Raw genomic sequence first — 19304 nt, forward strand, 5'->3', positions numbered from 1 at the left:
TTGTGTAAGTTCTAGAGGCTAGTGCTTGTGAAGCCTTGCAGCTTCTGCCCTCACCCTCTTCTTGGAACACTGCATTGAAGAAGCCTGGTCTAGCCTACTGGAGGATGGAGGCCACATGCAATAGAGATGAGCTGTTCCAGTCAAGGCTCTGTAGACGTACTGGCCAACAGTCAACACAAGTCAGCAGGCATTTGCATGAGACCCTTCAGCCCCACTCGAGCCACCAGATGATGATATGCACATGAATGACTGTAGCAAGACCAGAAGAACTGCCCAGATGAGCACAGCATCACGAGCAAATAAAATGGTTGGTGTCCTAAGCAAGCCACTGAGTTTTGAGGTAACGTGTTATATAGCAAAACAAAGCATAAGAGATACAGAGCATAAAAGACAGTGAAATGATCTAACATGTACTTTGAGTCTCAGAGGAGAAGAGAGAGAAAATGGAGCAGAAGCAATGTTTGAAGAAATCACGGAGCAGAAGCAATATTTGAAGAGACAATGGCTAAGAATTTTTCTGAACTAATGGCTAAGAATTTCCTGAAAAGATACTAAGCACAGATTCAAAAAACACTATGAGCCCTGCAAGGAGAAGTACAGAGAAAACCACATCTAAGTTTATCAGAGTAAATCTGCCACTCCACTCCCCTAAAAAGACAGAGAAAAGAGAAAATCCTAAAGCAGCCGGGAAAAAAAGATTACTTTCAAAGGAGTAACAGTAAGAATGATAGCTGACATCTCAGTAGAAACAGTGGAAACCAGAAAATATTGCAGTATCTTTAAAGTGCTGAAAGAAAATAATTGCTAGTGTCGAGTTCTGTATCTAGTGACAATATGCTTCAAAACTGAAGAGGAAAGTCCTTTGACTACAACAATACTGTATATAATGAAATGTGAACCAGGAAAGTATCTAGTCTAGAACAAGTTGTACATTTGGTTGTTTGGAATTGACGGCAGTATTTTGCCCTTTTGTGGAATTTGTGTGTGTGTGTTTTCAAAATATTTGTTCTTTGCCTTTGTAACACACTGGATGTTCATACATTTTTGTATTTATCAGTTAATATTGGTTATATAACTAAGAATGCAGTACCTTTAAGAAGGATGAGAGCATGAACTATATTTTATTTATTTTTGTATTTCTAATGATTAACATGGTCCCTGACACTTCTAGGCATCTGCCTGTTGAAATGGAAGGAGCTTATCAAGATAGAAAAAGTGCTTACCACTTAAGAATTTGTTCTATTTCCTTTTCTAATATAGGTTCAAGCTGAAGTCCCTGGATCTCCTATCTTTGTGATGAGACTAGCCAAACAATCTCGTCATCTGGAGGTGCAGATCTTAGCAGATCAGTATGGCAACGCTATCTCTTTGTTTGGTCGTGACTGCTCTGTACAGCGCAGGCATCAGAAGATTATTGAAGAGGCACCTACTGCTATTGCTACTCCAGCAGTATTTGAGCATATGGAACAGGTATGTATATGAAAAGCTCTAATTTTTGTTTTCTTACACAAAACTACTACTCATTTAATTCATATGCCAATCTGAGAATAGTGGAATTTCAAGCAGTGGTTCTGGATAACTGATAAGATTATATCCTTTTCCTAGAGGAAAAATAAAATAAAAATTCTGCTGTTCTCCCTCTAGTAGAGATACCAGTGAACACTTCAAACTCTAAATTAGTTAATGCCTTTGACAAAAAAATCAGTGTACTATTTTGAGTAGGGATAAGGAAGAGAAATGTTTTGGGATTTTTTAATCTTATTGTCTGGTTCTTTAACAAGCTCATGATAAGCAGGTAGTGGCATTTTCTAGATTGATTATCCTTTAGTCTTCAGATGAATTTGTTCAAGTCCATTGTCTCTTAAAAGTTCCTCTAAGTATCTTTAAAATTTACATAGTCTATATTTTTGTATGGAAAATAATCTCTCAGCAGTTTTACAGGGTCCCTTGGAAATAGCTGTAGTTTAGGAGTCTGAACATGGTCTTTTCTGGAACCTTGACTCAATCTTCATCTTTTTGGAGATATGTTTTCCATCTTTTTTCTCCCTGATTCCAAAGAAGCTGAATATATGGTCATCTGTGTTTTAAGTTTAATTTCTACGTGTGTGTGTGTGTGTGATTGTGTGTGCATTAAGATTGATTCTTTAACTACTGTAGTAAACAGGCCTCCAAAGTACAGTGGCTTAAATAAGGTGCAAGTTCTATTTCTCTCTCTCATCATAGTTCAGAGATGAGCTGGTGCCAGGGACCCCGGTTTACTGCTTTGCTATTACTAGGAGGGGAGTCAGCAAACTACAACTAGCAGGCCAAATCCAACCTGCCACCTGTTTTTGTAAATAAAAAATTTTTTTTTCTGTTTTTTTTTTTTAAAATATTTATTTATTTATTTTACTTTTGGCTGCATTGGGTGTTCATTGCTACGTGTGGGCTTTCTCTAATTGTGTCGAGTGGGGGCTGCTCTTGGTTGCGGTGCGCGGGCTTCTCATTGCAATGGCCTCTCCTGTTGTGGAGCATGGGCTCTAGGTGCGTGGGCTTCAGTAGTTGCAGCACGTGGGCTCAGTAGTTGTGGCTTGCAGGCTCTAGAGCACAGGCTCAGTAGTTGTGGCGCTCGGGCTCAGTTGCTCCGCGGCATGTGGGATCTTCCTGGACCAGGGATCGAACCCATGTCCCCAGCACAGGCAGGCGGATTCTCAACAACTGCACCACCAAAGGAGTCCCTGTAAATAAAATTTTATTGGAACACGGCATGCTAATTTATTTATGAATTATCTGTGGCTGCCTTATCACTGCAGTGACAAAGTTGAGTAGTTGTGACAGAGACTATATGGCCCACACAGCTGAAAATAATTATTATCTGGCCCTTACTGAAAAAGTTTGCCAACCCTTGTCCTAGGGTGTCATTACCTTATCATTAAAGCTAGCTCGCAAGAATATGTTCACACTGTAGCCTGTGGGAGGGGGAAAGAGAGGACTTGGAAGGCAAGCATATAAAAATATGAGCCAGAAGTCACACATATTACTTCTGCTCACTTTTCACTGGACAACATTCAGTTACACAATCACACCTAGCTGCAAGGGATGTTAGGAATTGTAGTCACTAGCTGAGTGGCCATATGCTCAGCTGAAATTCAGGAGATTCTATTACTAAATGGATGACGCAATGAAAAATTACTGGAGGGCATTTAACAATCTGTGTCTGCTCCTCCGGCTACCCATTATCCTTTCACACCCTTTTTGTCACTCTTGGAACATTCTTAGCCTTTCCCCAAAGAAGACAGCCCAAAGTCCCACCTAGTTACTATATTCAGCCCAAAGTCCAACTCTCTAGGTAATGTACAGTCCTCTCTGTTATACATACATGTGGCTTTGTATGGGCCAGTGACCTAGAATACAAGTTACCTACCCCTTGTGATTCCTCCTTTCGCCATATACAGTGGTGGAGTAGGAACAGGATAACTCCCATTTGGTAAAAAGAAGAATGAAAAATAGGCAATAATCACTGATCCATAGCAGTTATCAAATTCTTCTAGGTAGGAATTGTGGTGATTTCCTCTCATGTGGTGGAGTAATACCTCCATTAGCCCTCTGGCTGCCCCTGGTTCTGCTCTCTGGAAGTAAATTCTTTGCCCGTCATTCCTCAAGGCACCGTTAAGGCCTTTTTCTCTGGGAAGTTCTTCCTTGTTCACGGTCCTCTGTGATTGAGCTTTGGAGACCATGCTTTCTTTGGCAGAGCTTTCACTGCTCACTTCCTGCTGGTGCAGGGTTGGGGCCACACAGATGACTGTGATTATCAGTCATGGGTTTTGAAAGCCAGATTTGTGGTTTGTTTAGAAATACAATTCCGTCAAAACTTAGTAAGTTTCTGGACTCTTTGCTTCTATTCAGCTTCAGGTAGGAGTAACCACACTCAAGATTTCTGGACATAGTGACTTTTCCTCTTTATTTACTTCCTTCTGTGTTCAGCCCTCTTTCTCTCCTCAATTCAGTACTGACTACCTTGAGGCCAGCTGATACTAAAGCAGCCCCCTTGACTTGATCTTTGGCACTGGGTTGCTTCAGGGTGAGAATCTAATCTTCTGGTTTGGGGATACAAAGGCATTTGGTTTTTTTCACATTCTGACTTTTTCTAACCACTTTTCTTAGGGCTTAGTTGGTGTTTTGTCCGCATCCCAAGTTATTGTAGGAGACAGTTTCCCAAATGTTTTCTTATGCCTAACAAGGAGGCTACCAGTTTTCCGGTCTGCAGCATCTGTTTCCTTGAGAGCTGCTACCCTGTTGTTAAGTCAGCATCACATGCTTTAATTTTTTTAAATATCAGCATCCTACCTGAATTTAATAGTTTCTGTATTGATTAGGGTACAGGTTAAGCTATTGTAATAAAGAGATCCAAAAAAATACAACCACGCAATAGGATAGAAGTTTATTTTTCCTTCCAATCATAATCTGAGGTGACCTCTCCAGGACCAGTAGGACCATTCTGCTCCATGAGACCATCTTGGGATTCAGGTTCTTTCTGTTTTGTTTTGTCATTCTTAGTATGTTCTCATCTGCATGGTGAAACGGGCTTGTACTGTCATGACCATGTTCTAGTCCATAGAAGGGGAAAAGCCAGGAATAGAGGACAAGCAATTCCTTTTCAAAACATGATTCAGGGATTATGCATATCACTCACCAATGCTGACGTTGCATTGGTTAAAACTTAGTCACTTGCTTTAAGGGAGGGTAGAAAATCTAGTCTCTAGCTGGACAGCCATGTTTCTAGGAAGAATTTCTCGTATTCTAGGAAGAATACTAGAAATACTAGGAACAAGCGTACAATGCAGAATCTCCCATGGTGTTTTAATCAGAGAGGGTGAAATTCACTCACATGGCTAAAAGCCTTTATAAACACTGGCTCTTTGAGAGGGAGAAGCTATAGATAAGTAGTAGCCCATCAGCTGGACAAGATGACATACTTATGTTGCCTTATCTTTCTTCTTTGAGTGTGCGGTGAAACTTGCCAAAATGGTTGGTTACGTGAGTGCTGGGACTGTGGAATACCTCTACAGCCAGGATGGCAGCTTCTACTTTCTGGAACTGAACCCTCGGCTACAGGTGGAGCACCCTTGTACAGAGATGGTGGCCGATGTCAACCTCCCTGCGGCACAGCTCCAGGTGAGTCACCCTGCTCTTGATCAGAGAGTTGCTTACAGAAGTTTGGAATGTCAGAGATGCCTGCAAAACTGGTTCAAGCAGCATCTGTTAAGAGAAGACGCCTCTTATCTGAGTCTCGTGTAATGTTCACCTCTTGCACTCTATGGCTTGGGATGTGTGGGTTGGTTTTCCTGATATGGTACAAATCTAGAAATATTATTATTTTTCAGCCAGACACATCTGATATAAAATGTCGTATATCAGAAAGAAACTTCACAAATAATATGCTTTACTCAGTTGTTTAAATTATAGGAAACCTTACAAACATTGTAATTGTCCTCTACGCCTTTTTCCTAGTGTTCTAAATTGAAGCAATTCCACCTTAGAGTGGTGGCTGAGGTTATTCATGCCAAGAGTGTGGCAGCACACATTTATTTTTATAATGTTTAATTAAAGTGCTGGCTGTCAATACTATTTTCTCCATTCAGCCCAGGAAATAAATGCTATGGGAAGCAGTAATAGTTCATGATGAAGTTTGATATTATTTGTAAATAACATATTCTTTGCCCACATTGGGAACCCCTTCTGGTCCCCAGTGGTCCCTGTTAAGGAACCCAGTAAATAAAGATTTATATACTTTCTGCAGTGGTTTGTGGCAATAATTATGAAGTAATTATGACATAGTTAGGACTTTTTAGCTGTCTGAACTTGGAGAGCCACTGACACTGACTCTTCCCTTGGATATTTTCATTCTGATCCCTTGATGGGGAAATGACAATTAGAGGGAAGCTCATGTCTATTGCATTAGGGATTTGGGGACTTTTTAAGGAGTGGGGAGTATTTAACACCTTACGTGTGTTTTGTTTCAAGTAACTTAGAGTCACCTATTCAATGATGTAGGATGCAGGCTATAAAAATAGGGTGTTTTAGGTGGTGGCTACTGAAATGAGAAATCTGATAGCTTCCACATTTTAAGGCAAGTAACTGTGAAAAAGGAGTGATGTGTGTTTTATTACCTTTCAGATTGCCATGGGGATCCCTTTGTACAGAATCAAGGATATCCGTATGATGTATGGGGTATCTCCCTGGGGTGATGCTCCCATTGATTTTGAAAATTCTGCTCATGTTCCTTGCCCAAGGGGCCACGTTATTGCTGCTCGGATCACTAGTGAAAATCCAGATGAGGTAACCCATCACTTAAAAGGTTTACACTTTTTTTTTCCCTGTGAACTTTAATATTAAGATGCTATCTGAGGGCATATCTGAAATATCTTGGGACTTCCTCTGGAGAAGGAAATTCATAGAGGCTTCATCAGAGCAGACAAATAAGTAATCACTGTTCCATTGGTCATTTAGACCTGTTTAGTCACTGTAGAGTCCTCAGTGGGTCTGTAGCACTGGACATTGGCTCGCAAGCCTTTATGATTTTTGTGTATCATTTCTGCTTTTTGTGTGTGTGTGATTACACAGAACCTGAACAATGAGTATATGAACGTTCTCTTCCTTAGAAATATAATATCATCTCATATTCTTCATTCTCTAACAGGGTTTTTTTTTTTTTTGATTAAAAAAATTTATTGCATGTAGTCAGTTTACAATATTACATTAGTTTCAGGTGTACAACATAGTGATTCAGTATACTCCATTTTAAGTTATTATAAAGTACTGACTATAGTCCCTGTGCTGTACAATACTCCTGTAGTTTATTTATTTTATATATAGTGGTTTGTACTTCTTAATCCTCTACCCCTATATTTCCTTTCCTTCCTTCCCTCTCCCTTTTGTTAACCACTTGTTTGTTCTCTATATCTGTGAATCTTCTAATAGGGTTTTAAGCCCAGCTCAGGAACAGTTCAGGAACTGAATTTCCGCAGCAATAAGAACGTTTGGGGCTATTTCAGTGTTGCTGCTGCAGGGGGACTTCATGAATTTGCTGATTCTCAGTTCGGTCACTGCTTTTCCTGGGGAGAAAACCGAGAGGAAGCCATTTCGTGAGTATAATAGCACTTGATTGCATTTCAGAGAATAAACTTGTGCTAATCTTCAATGAAGGCGTGAGCGTGGGAATGGGAATCATGTATTGCTATAAAACTACTTATATGAATAACCTTCTTGAAGAAATATATCTTTGACTGTACTTACATTCATGTTGTATTAAATTTATTCAGTGTTTGGCAGATGTTTTTCTGTCTGTTGCCCTGGGCCTTTTCAAGTATTTTTGCTTTCAGTGTTTTTAATAAACTTATAAAATTGATTGCTTTAAAAATATCATATTTTTCTATAGAAATGGTGTTGTCATTTGGGGGTGGAGGTGGATTCTTGTCCAAGAACTTGACATATGTCAGAGATAAGACCTGTTATTTGTCATCAAAATAAAGGTATAGCTGTAAATGTCCCATAGCCATTTAATTTATTTTTATTTTTATTTTTTTTGCGGTACGCGGGCCTCTCACTGTTGTGGCTTCTCCCGTTGCGGAGCACAGGCTCCGGACGCGCAGGCTCAGCGGCCATGGCTCACGGGCCCAGCTGCTCCACGGCATGTGGGATCTTCCCGGACCAGGGCACGATCCCGTGTCCCCTGCATCGGCAGGTGGACTCTCAACCACTGCGCCACCAGGGAAACCCCCATAGCCATTTAAAATAATAAAATGAAACTGCTTATTACATGAAAAGGGCATAAGGGAACTGTCCACATTGCTTATATGAGAGACCTCAGTGAGCTATGAAATATACACACAGCGTATAATATAACTGGTATATCATAAGTATTAGTTAATATTCTATTGAGCGTAAACATTAAATATTTAATAGCAGTTTTGCTTGCCTGAAAAGTAGGGCTCTAGGAGGTAATTTTGACAGGTTAGATATTTTAGAAGATCTATCCAAAATTGATCTAGTTCTATGTTTTAATTGTCTATTTACTTGAACCAAGCATTTAATACTATTCCTTTGACCTTTAAACTGCATACATAGATTGTGTAATCAGTAAGTATTTATTAATAATGTTGGTTTTTAATAATGTTTTTAGAAGTTGGGAAACCTCAAGTTTTCTCTATTTTGTCCTCTACAACTCTTCCCACTTATTCAAAACTATAAGTGGAGTTTTCAGAATTAAAGCAATGCTACCAGAAAAACCATCTGGTATAAAAGTTGCCTTTTTTTTTTTCTTTCACAGTCCTATCCTGCTTTGCCAAAGTGAAGAAGGTTTACACTAGAGCTTGCAAATTGGTGGCTTTCCTACTAGTCACAGCCACAGATGTGTTTTGATTGTCTTGTAGAGTGTTAGTTTTTTTAAATCACCAATATTTAAAAATTGGGAGATTGAAGTAAATACATGGATTTCTGTCTTCCCTTAAAAGAACGGGATGATGGTTGGTTTTATATTCCACTTGGCAAAAGTTAACTGAAGCTTTGTGTGACTGCTTCCTTTAGAAGAAACACGAACTCTCTAGTTCACACAGCTCCCGTCCAGTCTGCCTCACTCATTTACATCCCCAGAGTGGCCGCTATTGGTATTTAGGTTTCCAGTCCTGATTGGCACGCCACTGAGCATTCTCTACAGGACATGTCTTATGACCTGCTCCAAAAGCCTTGCTCCTTACTTCCTGACCTGCTCTGTACATTTCTCTGCAGTGTAAAGCTACCAGGTTAATGTTTAGCATATGAAAATTATGGTCTCTACAATAAGCTTGCCCTTTTTTTTTGGCCGCGCTTTGTGACACGCGGGATCTTAGTTCCCCAACCAGGGATCGAACTCACACCCCCCTGTAGTGGAATCGCAGAGTCTTAACCACTGGACAGCCAGGGAAGTCCCTAAACTTGCTTCTTAACACCATGCTAAAGTTCATTCTTCAGCTCAGAGTTTGTTTCTTCTTTCTTCATTATATTAGGTCTGTATTCTTCTGCTTGGTGTTCATATTCTTCTCCAGAATAGCCCCAACCCATATTTCCCGCAGACTGTAATCTAAATGCCATGAGAACAAGACCGTGTCTGTCTTGTTGCTGCTGTGTCCCCTGAACATAGTAAGCATTCAGTAGATGTTTGTTGGATAAATGGACTTGCCCCTCATTCCTGTCCTCATACCCTCTGCTTCAATCATAACATTCCCTGAACACAACCCCTAATTTATTTCCTTTTTCCCTTTGTTCTTGCTACTCCCTCTGTCCATCCATTCATTCACTCCTTTTAACAAATATTTACTGAATATCTAATGGCTCTGACAATATAATGAGGATCAAGATAGGGTCTGTGCCCTCATGGAACTTTATGATCCAGAGTAAGAGAGGCAAATAAGCAATTGAACACAGTGTAGGAAGTGCCATCTCTGATAGTGGGATTACATAAGGGTGTTATAGGAGCGTAGAGCTGAGTCAGCTAACTCAGTCCAGGAAGGGTCAGGGAAGTTTTCGCAAAAGGAAGTGACATCTAGATTGATATGGGAAATATGTATAGGAGTAAGCCAGGCTGAGATAGGGCATAGAGAGGAGGGTAGAGGTGGGAAACGGAATAATGTTCTAGGCTGAGAACTCCTGGACCACTTGGAAGAATATTTCTGTCACAGTCATAATCCCAGCTTAACTTTTATCCCATTTCAGATCCCACATTCTTTTTCTTTTTTTAAATTGAAGAATAGTTGATTTACAATATTGTATTAGTTCAGGTGTACAGCAAAGTGATTCAGTTATATATATATGTTTTTTTCAGATTATTTTCCATTATAGGTAATTACAAGATATTGAATATAGTTCCCCATGCTATTCAGTAAAAACATGTTGCTTATCTATTTTATGTATAGTAGTTTGTATCACTTAATCTTATGTTCCTCCCCCCTCCCTTTCCCCTTATGGTAACCACAAGTTTGTTTTCTATGTCAGATCTCACATTCTTTATGAAACCATAGGGAGGTGGATTTTCTCCCCTCTTAGAACCGCTCCACACTTTGCTTATATCTCTCTACTGGTATTTATGATATTATGTCATATATATATTTTTTTAAATTATTTTTTATTTTTTAATTTTTTGCGGTACGTGGGCCTCTCACTGTTGTGGCCTCTCCCGTTGCGGAGCACAGGCTCCAGACGCGCAGGCTCAGTGGCCATGACTCACGGGCCTAGCCGCTCCGCGGCATGTGGGATCTTCCCGGACCGGGGCAGGAACCCGTGCGTGTCCCCTGCATCAGCAGGTGGACTCTCAACCACTGCGCCACCAGGGAAGCCCTGTCATATATTTTTAAAGTCTCCACATTCTCTCTCCCTTAAGAGTCTAGTATGTGTCTTGAGTCTGTGAGATGCATAATAAATATATATAATAAATATTTGTTGAAATAGGGACCTGCCCTGTTCAGCATAACACTGGGCAGAAGTATACAGAAGTATACAGGGAAAAACCCCATGGTATTTGAAATTTTGTTAAAGTTAGATCATTTAACACTTAATTGGAAAGTAATCAAAGTAATGAGCAAGTCATTCCACAGATGGCTAAAATGCAGCTTAAAAAAACCCACCACTCTCACATGCAGTGTCAGGCTAATAATACCTGACTTTCCCTAGCCAGTTACCTCCATTGTATGGAAAACTTTAAATTAAGGTATTAGTGTTTGTAAAAATTCACTGAACAGTATACTTAAGTATATTTTTTTAAATGTAAACTTTACCTAAATAAAATAAAAAAGGTGTAAGGAGGAGAGAATTATGCCCTAATTCTCGTTAGCCAGCAATAAATGAATGGAATGATGGGAACAGTGAAAACTGGGTGGTTTGCAGATAATTTGTTCTGTATTCCATATAATGAAATGTATGTGATCTGCTGATGCTCTTATGGTAATATTAATCAGACTCATAAGTTTGCTGACTTCTTGAAAATTCTATCTGGAATAAGCACATATATATCTGCACCCTCATTTGTTCTTGGAACTGTCTGTCTCTCTTCCCCGCCTCCTGAAACTCTAAAGGAATGAAACAATTCTTGAAAATTATTGAAAAACACTAGAACATTTCTTGCTGAAACAGATCTGCTTCTATCCTTCTCCCAGAAACATGGTGGTGGCTTTGAAGGAACTATCTATCCGGGGCGACTTTCGAACTACAGTCGAATACCTGATCAAATTGTTGGAGACTGAAAGCTTTCAGATGAATAGAATTGACACTGGCTGGCTGGACAGACTGATAGCAGAAAAAGTACAGGTGTGTATTTCTCCACTTACACAAACAGCTTCTGGGATTGGGTTTTTATAGGCTTGTGGTGTGATCAGTCCATGCCGCTAGATAAAATTTATTTGATTCTAATCTGAATCGTTCTTGGTCTATGTGGAAAAATCTAGGAATCAGTGTGATTTTAGCACTGTAAGAGTTCTTGTGCCTGTGTTACACAGTCACTTTATAGGTTGTAGTATTACTTCCAAGGGTATATTTGAAGAGAGGCACGCAGGGATTGAAATACTTTCTCTTTCCTCACTTGATGTTAAATCTGGTTCAGAGTTACCAACTTTTACATCTGTCTACCAAGCACTGATGAGAGGGGCCTCATTTTAATCAACAGAAGTTACCCTTTGTTCCTGAATCGCTGGGCTAATACAAATTACTCAAGATTTTGTATAAAATTGTTAGATTCATGTAAATTAGCTGGAGGTCCAAATTTTGGTTGTACACCATTTTTCTTTGAGATTATTGGTAGCCACATCTTTGTACCTTTTGAAGTTTATTTGTGACAAAAGCTTGTTTTTGAGCTACTCTTCGATTGGCTCAGTGGGAATCTTAGGGAGGGTGGAGGGAAAGGTGTTTTTCATCTCTATTCAAATGAGACCTCTATTCAGATTCTAAAAATAAATGTGTTTTTGTCTCAAAAAATCAGTTGGGGGCTTCCCTGGTAGCACAGTGGTTAAGAATCCGCCTGCCTATGCAGGGGACACGGATTCGAGCCCTGATCCACGAAGATCCTACATGCCACGGAGCAACTAAGCCCGTGTGCCACAACTACTGAGCCTGTGCTCTAGGGCCCGCAAGCCACAACTACTGAGCCCGTGTACTGCAACTACTGAAGCCTGCATGCCTAGAGCCCATGCTCTGAAACAAGAGAAGCCACCACAATGAGAAGCCCGCACACCACAATGAAGAGTAGCCCCTGCTCACCTCAACTGGAGAAAGCCCACGTGCAGCAACGAAGACCCAGTGCAGCCAAAAATCAATAAATAAAATAAATAAAAATTAAAAAAAAATACTTTTAAAAAAAGAGTAAATGTTAAAAAAAAAAATCAGTTGGACAGTAAGGATGGAGACTCAATGGTAGCTGATTCTTCACAGCACATTTGAGCCTGATTTAAATTGAGGGGCCATGGTGCCAAGTGACCCTGCTTTTGATCTGCTCTCTTTTCCTTCTTTTCAGGCAGAGCGACCTGACACTATGTTGGGAGTTGTGTGTGGGGCTCTCCACGTGGCAGATGTGAGCCTGCGGAATAGCATCTCCAACTTCCTTCACTCCTTAGAGAGGTAGGCTTTGCTTCTCATAGTCTGTGCAAGCTAACTAGTGGTCCTGAGTGCAGGACTGAAGTTCAGAGGCCCATTTAGTCTTCTCTCTGTTCCTGGCAGCTTGTGAGTGCTACTTGTTATTCACTGACCATGGAGGCAGGGGAGAGAAGGGATGTAGGAGTTTATGGCAAATGATTTTGGGGCTCTAAGGGCAGATTCTAGAAATTGGTTTATACCACAGTTAGAGTAGGTTGCTTTTTAAAAACTGGAGTCCAGCTGAAGTAAACATTCTGTTCTGTACAAGCATCAAATCTCTCCAAGCCGTGGTGATGAAAATCTGGTGTTTTACTCTAGCAAGGAACCCTGAATATTTCATATATGACCTGTAAAATTTCAGGAATTAATAATTGAGGCTGATATTCAAGATGACCTCATGAGTCTCTCAAGTATGTGTGGGGCTAAACTCATTTCCAACACTGGTTCTGAAGACTGAGCTCTGCCTTTGAGTCCCTGGAGGAATTGTCCACAAGGCTAATCATTTGATAGCACTTTAATCACAGGCACTTTAATTCTTTGTGTCTCGTTAGACTTACATCAGCTCCATTTTGAGGTGTCTGAAAGGAAGAAAAGAAACAAAATTTTAAAAATTGAACTGAGATTTCAGTTGTTCAAGTCTTACCATGAAAATCTTTCACTATGTTACACTTATGCACTAAAACCTTCATCAACTCACATTTCCCTTCTGTATCAGATCTAAAATCCCTCAGAGTGACTTCCAACTCCCTATATACTATGGCGCCTTTTTACCACTCGAGCCATACTCATTTCTGTTCTTCAACATGCGATCTCTAACCTAGTTAAATGGTTTCCCTACTGGTGTACAGATGTGTCACACATAATCTCTCCTCTACGAGCTCCCCTTACCTTTTTAACGTTACTTTAAATTTATTTTTAAAACTTGTGTTTTGAAATAATTTCAGACTTATAGAAGAATTGCGTGAATAATACAAACAACTTCTATGTATTCTTTGTCCAGATTCACCCATTATTAACAATTTGCCTCACTTGCATTTTTACTCCCTCCTTTAATTATTTTCAAAGTCTTTCTTAAGAGATAGTGTTTTCTTCCTTGGCAATGTCCTTCCCTTTCCCCTCCACCCAGCCATGGCCTACTGCCTTTATTTTTTAAGACCCCAAATAAAATTCAGTTGATAGGGGTAGATGAGGGTTGATTGCACTGGAGCTTTTCTCAAAATTTTTTTAAGTTTTAATTTTATTTTTTTTTAAGAACAGATAATATATTCACATGGTTTAAAATTCAAAAGGCACAAAAAGGTATGTAGTGAAAGGTCTCCTTCTTACCTCTATTCCCTGGCCACCCGGTTTCCTTCCCTGTAGTCAACCCAGGTTACCAGTTTCTGTCTGTAATCTTTCAGACATATGGTAAGTTATATAAGCATATATATGTAATATTTGTTTCTTCCTATGACCTACTTTTTTTAAACACAAGTGGTAGCATACTCTGAAGTTGTCCTACACAATTTCACTTGCTTTTTTCATTTAACAGTGTATTTTAGAGAGTATTTCATGTTAGTGCATAAAGGGCTTCATCTTTCTTTTTTAATGGCTGCATAATATTCCATTATATGGCTTTTTTGTAATTTATATATCAGTCCCTTAATGATGATGGTCCTTTAGGTTGTTTTCAGTCTTACTATTCCAGGAAATGCTATAACTGATAACCTTTGAGATTCCCTTGTAAACTTTTAGAACTTTCTAGAAGTGTCTCTCACATTGTTGTTCTTTCAGGGGTCAAGTCCTTTCTGCTCATACACTTCTGAATACAGTAGATGTTGAACTTATCTATGAGGGAGTCAAGTATGTACTGAAGGTATGCTGAACCCCACTGAAGCCAACGTTGTACTTTTTGCCTCTCTCTTTGTCAACTTGCTTCCTTTAGGTCAAGAGATGGGGTGAAAGTTTGGTTTACTGCAGGGCTGGGTGTTAGTGAAATTATAGTCATTATTAGGGTCAGTAGCCTTGTGTCAAAGCAGTATTTTATGATTCTCTGAAAATGTTTTAGCTGTTGCTTAATTTCACATATGCAGCCAAGAGATAAAGGAGACAGAGAGCAACCAGAGCAGGGAGATGCATCTAAGGTCCCCCCTCTTTGCTTGCAGCAAGGCTGAGCCATGCCCACAGACAGTAGTGTTCAGAGCACCGGTGCCATGAATTTCCTTCCTCTCTGGCAGAGCTTTCTTACCTAGATCTCTGAGATACCGAAATTTTGTCTGGGACTCCCCCTGGAAGGGACACACTGACTTGTCTCTTGGGGGTCTCATTTCCTACAGGTGACTCGACAGTCCCCGAACTCCTACGTGGTGATCATGAATGGCTCGTGTGTGGAAGTAGATGTGCATCGGCTGAGTGATGGAGGACTGCTCTTGTCCTATGATGGCAGCAGTTATACCACGTACATGAAGGAGGAGGTGGATAGGTGAGTGGCTGTTTAAGGTCCATTTGCTGGTCATTGTATCAGTCTTTTCTCTGAGTAGTCACTAACTCTTGGGATTTTTCAAGGTATTTTTGTGGATTCTATTCTAATTAAAAAAAAATAGTACATGCACTTAACAAAAATTTCAAGAGTATTAAGAAGTATTTATAATTAAAAACATTGTCTCTGGGCTTCCCTGGTGGCGCATTGGTTAAGAATCTGCCTGCCAATGCAGGGGACACAGGTTCGAGCCCTGGTCCTGGAAGATCCCACATGCTGCGGAGCAGCTAAGCCTGTGTGCCACAACTACTAAGCCTGTGCTCTAGAGCCTGTGAGCCACAACTACCAAAGCCCGCATGCCACAACTACTGAAGCCCCGGCAATGAGAAGACTGTGCACCACAACGAAGAGCAGCTCGCACTTGCCGCAACTAGAGAAAGCCCGTGCTCAGCAACGAAGACCCAACGCAGCCATAAATAAATAAATAAATGAATGAACAAACAAACGAATGAATGAATTTTAAAAAATTGTCTCTCCGCCACTCCTGTGTGGGCAGACAATGTAAAATAAATTCCCCTTTTTATATGCTACCACTGTTAACAGTCTCATATGTTTTTGCAGAAATTTTGTATGTATATGCAAGTTACATATATGTACATACTTTCTTTTAAATATATTCACAAATAAAAATAACATTTAGTTCTATACCTTATTTTTTCCTTTAACATCTTTTATACTGTTCAACACCAATCATGCAGTGTGGCTGTGGTAATTAACTGAATTAACACATGGAAAGGTTGTAGAACATTGTGATATAATAAGAGTTCAAAAAATAGTAGCTATTACATCAGCATCACCTTCATTTTTTTTTTCCTTAATGGAGGTACCTATTCTTTTTAATGGTCGTATATTATTCCATTATATGGATGTATCATAATTTATTTAATCTGACCCTTACTGAAGGAAATTTGGGTTATTTGGCATTGTAAACAAAGATGCAAGGGACTTTCCCTGGTGACGCAGTGGTTAAGACTCCGCGCTCCCAATGCAGGGAGCCCGGGTTGGATCCCTGGTCAGGGAACTAGATCCCACATGCGTGCTGCAACTGAGGAGCCCACCTGCCACAACTAAAGAGCCAGCAAGCCGCAAATATAGGAGCCCATGAGCCGCAACTAAGACCCAGTGCAACCAAATAAATAAATAAATAATTTTTTTTTAAAAAAAAGGATCCAATAAATGCTGTGTGTGTGTGTGTGTGTGTGTATGTGTGTGTGTGTAGAATGAAGTTTTCCGATTTTTTTTTTTTAAGATTGACATTATCCTACTATTATCTTTTACAATTTGAGGTGCTTTATTGACTTACATACTCCCACTTATCTCCTAGGTATCGCATCACGATTGGCAACAAAACCTGTGTGTTTGAGAAGGAAAATGACCCTTCGGTGATGCGCTCACCTTCTGCTGGGAAGTTAATCCAGTACATTGTGGAGGATGGAGGCCATGTGTTTGCTGGCCAGTGCTATGCTGAGATCGAGGTCAGGGTGGTGATTGGGCTTCCGGGCCATGGGAGGGAAGGTGGGACAAGAGTTGGCTGGAATTGACTAGGACTCAAGAGTAACAGAAAGGAAGTAGAAAATAGAAAGGGGAAGTGTCAGTAGCTGTCATTAATCCCTAAAGCTAGGTCCTAAGAGATTTTATTTTTCACTGTAGGTCATGAAGATGGTAATGACCTTAACAGCTGCAGAGTCTGGCTGTATCCATTATGTCAAGCGGCCTGGAGCAGCTCTTGACCCGGGCTGTGTAATAGCCAAAATGCAGCTGGACAACCCCAGCAAGGTCCAGCAGGTGAGTAGGAAGATACTTTTAATATTGCTCTCCAAGAGCTGATTACACAGTAACAGTAGTTTGGAAAAGCAAGTGATTTCAGTCCTTGGTTTTCCAGTTTTTCCTTAAGCTTTTTAGCCCGATCTTATGGCTTGTATGTGTGCCTTTGGTATTATGGAACTAGAATTTGTAAGAGTTATGATACTAAGATTCCATGATTTTCCTTATGATGTTTCCTCTGTTGACTTCTCTCCTTGTAGCTGGGTATGGTGAAGAGGAGTCTTGATTTTGCATGATGAATCTAAGTTGCAGTGGTGTGTTTGTACCCTGAATAGAAGGTAGTGGATGACTTGATCTCTCATTGGGATTGACAGGCTGAGCTTCACACAGGCAGTCTGCCACGGATCCAGAGCACAGCACTCAGAGGCGAGAAGCTCCATCGAGTATTCCACTATGTCCTGGATAATTTGGTCAACGTGATGAATGGATACTGCCTTCCAGATCCTTTCTTTAGCAGCAGGGTATGAATCACTTTTCTTGGGGAGGTGGTGTGGGGGAAGGCGTATACATAATAGGGTACCTGTTCTCTAAGATAGTTTAAAAGTCACGTAAGGATTTTTTTTTAAGAGGGAGAAAAAGAAAGCTGTTTGATCCGAAACTCTCCCACCATTAGCTGTGGGATTTGAAGTCTTTAAATCCTTGCTTCTTGTCTCTGTTATTGACTTTGCATGTAATTGGGATTTAAACCAGAGAATAAGGACAATGTTAGGTGCTTATATTGCAATTTCAAAGTAAGTACAGGCATACCTCAGAGATATTGTGGGTTTGGTTCTAGACCACCGCGATAAAGCATGTATTACAAGAAAGCAAGTCACATGAATTTTTTGGCTTCCCAGTGCATAGAGAAGTTACGCTTACACTATACTGTAGTCTATTAAGTGTGCAATAGCATTATGTCTAAAAAAATTTACATGCCTAAATTTAAAAATGCTCTGTTGCTAATAAATGCTAACCATCTTCTGAGCCTTCATTGAGTTGTAATCTTTTTGCTGGTGGAGGGTTTGAAACAGTGCAAGAATTACCAAAATGTGACACAGAGACATGAAGTGAGCAAATGCTGTTGGAAAAATGGTGCTCAACACAGGGTTTTACAAATTGAAATTTGTAAAAAATGCAATATTTGCGAAGTGCAATAAAGCAACGCACAATAAAGCACGGTATGCCTGTACTATATGGTAGTGAATTCAGATATTTTATTTTATTTGGGGGATTGTGTTAATTTTGTCTGGTTCCTATTTTATTATTTCCTTCTTCTCAGGTAAAAGACTGGGTTGAACGGTTGATGAAGACCCTCAGAGATCCCTCCTTGCCTCTCCTAGAACTGCAAGATATCATGACCAGTGTCTCTGGTCGTATCCCCCCCAATGTGGAGAAGTCGATCAAGAAGGAAATGGCTCAGTATGCTAGCAACATTACATCAGTCCTCTGTCAGTTTCCCAGCCAGCAGGTATTTATAGAGTAACACTGTCATTTTCTACTGGCTGCCCATGCTAGAGTTCATGTTGTAGGATTCCTTCCTGTTTGGATCCTCCTTACTGTCTGGATGTTGTGCTTTTGAAGTTTTAAGCATTGTGCCCTTTACAAAACTGCTTCATGATACAAGCCCAATAAGGTAAGTACTGTGTGTGAAATGTAAAGTATCTGTGGTTAAGAGGAAAGTATATTGGCCATGTATCCCATAGAGTTTTGTTCTTGGGGCTGTGCCTTAATTAGAAGTATTTTTGTGAATTTAAAGTAGGCAGATATTTGTAGTTCTATCATCAGAGACTTCCTTGCTGTCTCAGCAGCATACTTATTACCCTTTGCTTTCCTATTTATCATGAATGGGCCCCTAAACTATACCAGGTAACTTGCAGCTACTCTCAACATGTGAAAGATAGAAACTGTCATGTTACAATTAAGAAGATTCCTAGTGTTGATGCTATGCAGGCTAATGCTTTGGGTCCCTTTACTATGCTGGGCTTCATTTTTTTCCCCTTTCTTATACTTTAGATTGCCAACATCCTAGATAGCCACGCAGCTACATTGAACCGGAAATCTGAACGGGAAGTCTTCTTCATGAACACTCAGAGCATTGTCCAGCTGGTGCAGAGGTAGTTACATGGAACTCCAGATACCCAGACCTGCGCATCCCCATACCTTCCTTTCTTCTAAGTAGTCACAAAGAGGTTTACTTCAGGTTTGACTTAGAGAAATTAGAAAGTACCTCTATCTTAGAAAATATTTATATCTAATAAATATCTTAGAATCGTGAGCTAGCTCTCATACTCAGTGTTTCTGATGACTTTATTTTGCATCTTTCTGTCAATTATTAAGGCACAGCAATCTC

General features: G+C 40.0%; 1 protein-coding gene across 1 annotated transcript in view; it reads left to right on the top strand.

Annotated features, from left to right (window-relative positions):
• The window catches only part of ACACA (acetyl-CoA carboxylase alpha), a 237910-nt gene that overhangs the window by 75845 nt on the left and 142761 nt on the right, over nucleotides 1-19304 (top strand). Inside the window, exons 11-23 of the mRNA XM_065897277.1 lie at nucleotides 1261-1470; nucleotides 4984-5154; nucleotides 6157-6318; nucleotides 6961-7124; nucleotides 11166-11316; nucleotides 12515-12618; nucleotides 14407-14488; nucleotides 14949-15094; nucleotides 16476-16626; nucleotides 16802-16936; nucleotides 17290-17436; nucleotides 18234-18422; nucleotides 18968-19068. Coding sequence (XP_065753349.1) covers nucleotides 1261-1470; nucleotides 4984-5154; nucleotides 6157-6318; nucleotides 6961-7124; nucleotides 11166-11316; nucleotides 12515-12618; nucleotides 14407-14488; nucleotides 14949-15094; nucleotides 16476-16626; nucleotides 16802-16936; nucleotides 17290-17436; nucleotides 18234-18422; nucleotides 18968-19068 — 1913 coding nt within the window. The remainder of the gene's footprint in view (nucleotides 1-1260; nucleotides 1471-4983; nucleotides 5155-6156; nucleotides 6319-6960; nucleotides 7125-11165; nucleotides 11317-12514; nucleotides 12619-14406; nucleotides 14489-14948; nucleotides 15095-16475; nucleotides 16627-16801; nucleotides 16937-17289; nucleotides 17437-18233; nucleotides 18423-18967; nucleotides 19069-19304) is intronic.

This window comes from Phocoena phocoena, chromosome 19 (assembly GCF_963924675.1).
Source record: "Phocoena phocoena chromosome 19, mPhoPho1.1, whole genome shotgun sequence".
In the NCBI taxonomy this organism is placed as follows: Eukaryota; Metazoa; Chordata; class Mammalia; order Artiodactyla; family Phocoenidae; genus Phocoena; species Phocoena phocoena.